This window comes from Piliocolobus tephrosceles, chromosome 8 (assembly GCF_002776525.5).
Source record: "Piliocolobus tephrosceles isolate RC106 chromosome 8, ASM277652v3, whole genome shotgun sequence".
NCBI classification, from domain to species: domain Eukaryota; kingdom Metazoa; phylum Chordata; class Mammalia; order Primates; family Cercopithecidae; genus Piliocolobus; species Piliocolobus tephrosceles.
This window is the reverse complement of record NC_045441.1, coordinates 10116772-10123843: the sequence shown is the minus strand read 5'-3', so window position 1 is coordinate 10123843 and position 7072 is coordinate 10116772. Positions and strand designations below refer to the sequence as shown.

Genomic DNA, 7072 nt, shown 5'->3' with positions numbered 1-7072 from the left:
TTTTGTATTTTTAGTAGAGACAGGGTTTCACCATGTTGGCCAGGCTGCTCTCGAACTCCTGACCTCAGGTGATCTGCCCACCTTGGCCTCCCAAAGTGCTGGGATTACAAGTGTGAGTCACTGCGTCCGGCCAGAGAATTGTGTCTTTATAAGAGCCTTCTGACTACTGGGTCATAAATGGATGGTATTGGGGTAAATGGAGGCAGGAGACCAGTAAAGCAGCTGTTGAAGTCATCCAGGCAGAGGTGACACCAGTTTGGACATAATTGGGTGTAAATTTTTTTTTTTTTTTTTTTTTTTTTGAGACGGAGTCTTGCTCTGTTGCCCAGGCTAGAGTGCAATGGCGCGATACTGGCTCACTGCAACCTCCGCCTCCCGGGTTCGAGCGATTCTCCTGCCTAGCCTCCTGAGTAGCTGGGATTACAGGTGTATGCCACCACGCCCAGCTGATTTTTGTATTTTTAGTAGAGACGGATTTCACCATGTTGGTCAGGCTGGTCCTGATCTCCTGACCTTGTGATCTGCCTGCCTTGGCCTCCCAAAGTGCTGGGATTACAGGCATGAGCCACTGCACCCAGCCATTGGGTGTAAAATTAACAGGGACTACTTCCTATCACTATGTCGAAGGTGGACGGCTATGCTAACTAGACTGGAAAAGTCACAGACTTCGGATCTCTTCATTGGCACATAACTGAGCCACCTGAGTAAATCACTCTCCCTTCATTCCTTGTTGACATTCAGCAAATCCTGATGGTGCTTCTGCCATGTACCAGGCCTCTACCAAGGGCTGCAGCAAATATAAACATGACTGTGGTTCAGGCTGCCCCCCAAAAAGGAGCCTCCTAATAGAAGTAATGTCCCCTTTGTCTTTGTCTTCCTGTGTTCCCTGCCCTGCCAGTGTTTGCCTCCCGTCTTCAGTACTGTTTTAAGTCATCTGCGTCATATTGTGTCCATCTTTTTTTTTTTTTTTTTTTTGAGACGGAGTCTTGCTCTGTCGCCCAGGCTAGAGTGCAGTGGCCGGATCTCAGCTCACCGCAACCTCTGCCTCCTGGGTTCACGCCATTCTCCTGCCTCAGCCTCCCGAGTGGCTGGGACCACAGGCGCCCACCACCTCGCCCGGCTAATTTTTTGTATTTTTAGTAGAGACGGGGTTTCACCGTGTTAGCCAGGAGGGTCTCGATCTCCTGACCTCGTGATCCGCCCGTCTCGGCCTCCCAAAGTGCTGGGATTACAGGCTTGAGCCACCGCGCCCGGCCATCTTTTTTTTTTTTTTGAGACGGAGTTTAGCCCTTGTTGCCTAGGCTGGAGTGCAGTGGTGCAATCTCAGATCACTGCAACCTCCACCTCCCGGGTTCAAGAGATTCTCCTGCTTCAGCCTCCCGAGTAACTGGGATTACAGGCATCCGCTACCACACCCAGCTAATGTTTTGTATTATTATTATTTTTCAATTAAAAAGTAAACTTCAGTGTCCAAAATGCAAACTTGGGGAGGGCAAAAAGATCACATACAAGGCTGTCACTTCACACTTGGAGAGTTGCACAGCAGCGGGCAGAGGCGCTCCTCATTTCACAGATGATGGGGCAGCCGGGCAGAGTAACTCACTTCCCAGATCATGCAGGGGCCAGGCAGAGGCGCTCCTCACTTCCCAGATGGTGGGACTGCAGGGCAGAGGCGCTCCTCACTTCCCACACGGGGCCAGGCAGAGGCGCTCCTCACTTCCCAGACAGTGCTGGGGCCAGACAGAGGCGCTCCTCACATCCCAGATGGTGCGAGGGCCAGGCAAAGGCGCTCCTCACTTCCCAGACAGCAGAGGCACTCTTCACTTCCCAGATGGTGGGTGGCGGGTCAGGGGCGCAGTTTTTTGTATTTTTAGTAGAGATGGAATTTCATCACGTTGGCCAGACTGGTCTTGAACTCCTGACCTCGGGTGATCCACCTGCTTTGGCCTCCCAGAATGCTGGGATTACAGGTGTGAGCCACTGCGCCCTGCTCTAGTGTCCTCTGTGCCTACCCCAAGGCCCAGGCAAAATCAGGTGCTCTATATGTCTCTGAATGAATGTGAAGTCTTCTCCTTGAGGCTTATGCTAGTGGGCATCAGGGAGCCAGTTCCCCAACCTGGGGATTCTCTCAAGGCTTACAGAGCTCATTGTTTCAGTCATTTCAACCATCCAAGCCAAATAGGGAAGAACAACTCTTGCCTTTCTAACTCACGAGACTATTAAGAGAAAAAAATATAAGAGGCTTGGCTGGGTGCGGTGGCTCATGCCTGTAACCCCAGCACTTTGGGAGGCTGAGGCAGGCTGATCACCTGAGGTCAAGAGTTTCAGACCAGCCTAGCTAACATGGTGAAACCCCATCTCTGCTAAAAATACAAAAATTAGCCGGGTGTGGTGGCCGATGCCTGTAATCTCAGCTACTTGAGAGGCTGAAACAAGAGAATCGCTTGAACCCGGGAGGCAGAGGTTGCAGTGAGCTGAGACTGTGCCAGTGCACTCCAGCCTGGGTGACAGATGGAGACACTGTCTCAAAACAAAACAAAACAAAAAATTACCTGGGTGTGGTGGTACACACCTGTAGTCCTAGCTTCTTGGGAGACTAAGGCAGGAGGATTGCAGGAGCTCAGGAGGTCAAGGCTGCAGTGAGCTATGATTGCGCCCTCCAGCCTGGGCCACAGAGTGACCATCTCTAAAAAATAATAAAAATTAAAGGGGCTTTGCAAAAGCGGAAGGTGTCTGGATGATTATCCCTTGCATGTACAGTGCCTTGTTTACAATTAATTTGCTTTTCCCATGTTTATTCAACAAATATTTATTGAGAACTCACTTTGTGCCAAGCCCTGTGCTAGACGCTAGATAAGCAAGATAAGCCTCTGCCCTCAAGGAGCTTACACTCCAGCGTGACTCAAGGGAAAAAGAATTTGAAAGTTGCTACCTACCCAGTCCCCTCACTGCACAGAAACTGAAGCCAGAGGTGTCCACACCTTTCTCCTTCCCATGCTCTGATAGCTCCTCTCTGCTAAGCTCCCCATTGCCCGTGACCCCATGTGTCAGGTTTCCCGCCTGGGGTGCACTCAGAAAATGGTTCATGTAAATAATATTGAAAAGATTGGACCTTCTCTGCAAAGAATGGGGCCGTTGCTTTTTGAAAAACTTCCTGTTGATAGTGTCTCCTATGACTACCCCAATTTCTGGCTGTGTGGTTTACAGATCCAGTTGCCTCTGCTCTTGCATTGTGAGAGTCAGCAGAGGCCCAAGAAACCCCGATACTAGTTTCCTGCTGTTGGTGGGTTTTTTGAGACAAGGTCTCTGTCGCCCAAGCTGGAGTGCAGTGGAGTGCAGCCTCAAACTCCTGGGCTCAAGCGATCCTCCTGCCTCAGCCGCCCCAGTAGCTGGGAGTACAGGTGCACGCCACCACGCCGGTTAATTTTTTAAAACATTTTGTAGAGATAGGGTCTCGCTGTATTGCTCAGGCTGGTCTTGAACTCCTGGCCTCCAGCGATCTTCCCGCCACGGCCTCCCAAGGTGTTGGGGTTACAGGCGTGAGCCACGCGCTCGGCCCCCCGTTCCAGTTACGATTTTGTTGCAGGCGGTGAAAAGTCATGTGGCCTTCAAGGGCCTAGATTTCTGAGGGGCGTCAGCTTGGCAGCCTAATGTAAAGTGATCTCCGACTGACTACCCACCCTCCGCTTTTTGCTGTTTTCATCCTGGGGGCAACCGCTAAGACATAGCCTCCAGTTTCCCTAGGGAAGCCTCCGCGGAGGAAGGCACCGGCTGCAGCACCCGGGAAGACCCACCTGGGGAAAAGTCTCCCTACGTGCAGTCTGCGGGCTGAAGGGGCCGGCCAAGCCTGCGTACTAGCGTCCCGCCGGTCCTGCTGAGAGGAAGGGGCGGGGCGTCGCCAGGTCGTGCCCGCATCCGCCGGACGCCGGAAGTGGCTCTCCGCCCCTGCCACTGGGCCATGGAGACTGTGGCACAGTAGATTGTAGTGTGAGGCTCGCGGGGGCAGTGGCCATGGAGGCCGTGCTGAACGAGCTGGTGTCTGTGGAGGACCTGCTGGTGAGGCCTGGCCCGGACAGAGGGAAAGGGAAGGTCGGAGGGCGGGTCCTGAGGAGAGTCAGGTATGGGCCGGACCCTCCTCCCCGCATCGGCTTGGCCGAGGGAAGCCGAACTACGGCTCCCGGCAGCCTCCACAGCGTCTGGCTCCTGCCCGGAGGGCCCGCTATGCTGCAGAGGCTCCTGGGAGTTGTAGTGTCATGATCCCCCACGTAAGGGCCTGTTGCCCGACCGTGGTTAGACTGACGGGTTCTGGGATCATGCAGGAGCTGTGAGCTCAGGGCGCTCCTCCAGCGGTGGAGGAATACAGTGACCATCAGAAGGCGTCACCTATTACTGCGTCCGGCACGGTGCTAAGGCATCGCATGCCAGATTTCAGTCCTTGTAGCTCTAGGAGGTAGACACTACTTCTATTCCTGGACAGTAAAAGGTCCAGGCCCGGCAGGGTGGGGCAGGATGGGGCCAGCAGCCTCAAATGAGGACCGCGTGGGCTGTTGTTGAGCAGTTCTGACAGTGTGTTTACTGTTTGGCCGCCGGGGTCAGCTGGTCCGGGAGCGGTGCCTGGAGCTGCCACCAGGTGGCATCTCCGCTCGGTACCGCCGGGGGGGAGGGGAGACCAGGGGCATCTGTCCCAAGAGCTGGCCCACAGGCCAGGAGGAGCCGAAAGCCTGGGTCCCGGGCATGGAGATAGCGGACGCTGGGGTGCCAAATACCGAGATCCACGAGGGAAAGGAGGCAGAGCCAGGGATATGGGGTGTGACCGACACCATGTCCAGATAGAGAATGGTTGACGCCCTTTATTTCTAAATGATTCTTTTCTTCCTCTGTGGCAGAAATTTGAAAAGAAATTTCAGTCTGAGAAGGCAGCAGGCTCGGTGTCCAAGAGCACACAGTTTGAGTACGCCTGGTGCCTGGTGCGGAGCAAGTACAATGATGACATCCGTAAAGGCATCGTGCTGCTCGAGGGTGAGGCACTGTACTCTCCCCTTCCCGCTGCCATCTGGGCTGCTGTACCATGTGGGTCCCCGTAGTCCAGGCACCTCTCGGTTGTCTCCTGTAGATTTACAGCACCAAGGGCCATACTTAGCTTGACGTCTCCCGGTGAACTTTTGGCCTCTTACCGCCCACCATTGTTTTGCCAGACGGAGTCGTAGCTTGTCAGTTCCCCCAGGACTGTCTTGATCTGGGAAGGTGACTTGAGGTCACGCAACTAATTAGTTCATGGCTGAATTGGGACTAGAAGCTCCCGTTTTGTGAGACCTAGGCCCATGCCCTTCCCCCCAACACCACCACCATGTTGCTTAGTTAGCAGCTACTGAGAATCTTTTGTGGCATGGAAGAGGCCCAGAGGACTGTCCTACAAAATTGTGAGCACATAGTGCTTTTTGTTTTTGTTTGAGATGGCGTCCTGCTCTGTCTCCCAGGCTGGAGTACAGTGGCGCTGTCTCAGCTCACTGCAGCCGCCCCCTCCCGGTTCAAGCAATTCTCCTGCCTCAACATCCTGAATAGCTGGATTACAGGCGCCCACTACCACGCCCAGCTAATTTTTGTATTTTTAGTAGGGACAGGGTTTCACCTTGTTGGTCAGGCTGGTCTCGAACTCCTAACCTCAGGTGATCTGCCCACCTTGGCCTCCCAAAGTGTTGGGATTACAGGCATGAGCCACCGCGTCCAGCCAGATAGTGCTTTTTGGATTGGAACCCTATTTCCCATTGGTTTTGTGTGGGTCATCATTTGTCAGAGGCCACAATACTTAACCACTTAATTTCTCTGTACCTCCTTTCTTTTGTTCAAGTAATCATTTATAAGCACACAGTCAGTGTACAGCCATCCCTCTGTAGCCATGGGGGATTGGTTCTAGGAACCCTGCCCCCACAAATACCAATAGCCATCGAAGTCCCTTATATAAAATGGTGTGGTATTTACATGTAACCTGTGCACTTTCTCCTACATACTTTCATTCATCTGTAGATTACTTATCATACCAAATACAATGTAAATGCTGTGTAAATAGTATACTGTATTGTTTAGGGAATAATGGCAAGAAAAAAAGGTGTGTTCACGTTCAGTACATATGCAACTATCTTTTTTTTTTTCTGAGTATTTTTGATCCATGTTTGTTGAATCCATGAATACAGAATGCCAACTGTGCTAGCAAAGGATGCCTATTGAAAATCTATAAAAATGGCCGTGCGCAGTGACTCACACCTGTAATCCCAGCACTTTGGGAGGCCAAGGCAGGCTGATCACGAGGTCAGGAGTTCAAGACCAGCCTGATCAACATGGTGAAACCCCGTCTCTACTAAAAATATGAAAATTAGCGGGGCACGCACCTGTAATCCCAGCTACTCGAGAGCCTGAGGCAGGAGAATCACTTGAACTCGGGAGACAGGTTGCAGTGAGCCAAGATCACGCCATTGCACTCCAGCCTGGGCAACAGAACGAGACTCTGTCTCAAAGGAAGAAAAAAAATCTATAAAAGACTCTTTCTTAAAAGATACAAATAATTTTACCCTATGTTTGTCTACTTCGGCAATTCAAATTTTCAGGTTTATTCTACAGCAGGGTGTAGCTGTAGAAGAAACAGCCTCTCTAAGTGATTATCAACAAATTCTAGTGCATAGAGTACAGTTATCCTCTGGGAAGTCTCTGAATTAAGAAAGTCAGGTGGGGCCAGGCACTGTGGCTCATGCCTGTAATCTCAGCAGTTTGAGAGGCTAAGGCCAGAGGATGGCTTGAAGACAGGAATTCGAGACCATCTGGCCTGTCTCTATAACAAAAGTTTTTAAATTAGCCAGGTGTGGTGGTGTGTGCTTATAGTCCCAGCCACTTGGGAGGCTGAGGCAGGAGGATCGGTGACCCCTGGAGTTCGAGGCTGCAGTGAATCATGGACGTGCTACTGTGCTCCAGACTGAGTGACAGAGTGAGACCGTCTCCTTTTTTTTTTTTTTTTTTTTTTTTTTTTTGCAAAACAGTGTTTCACTCTTGTTGACCAGGCTGGTGTGTGCAATGGCGCATG

The 7072-nt window shown here is 51.8% G+C and overlaps 1 protein-coding gene across 1 annotated transcript in view; it reads left to right on the top strand.

Moving 5' to 3' along the window:
- Nucleotides 1-3898: 3898 nt before the first annotated feature.
- FIS1 (fission, mitochondrial 1) overlaps nt 3899-7072 on the top strand; it is a 5862-nt gene continuing 2688 nt past the window's right edge. The window contains exons 1-2 of the mRNA XM_023194466.1: nt 3899-4056; nt 4887-5019. Coding sequence (XP_023050234.1) covers nt 4012-4056; nt 4887-5019 — 178 coding nt within the window. The 5' untranslated portion in view covers nt 3899-4011. The remainder of the gene's footprint in view (nt 4057-4886; nt 5020-7072) is intronic.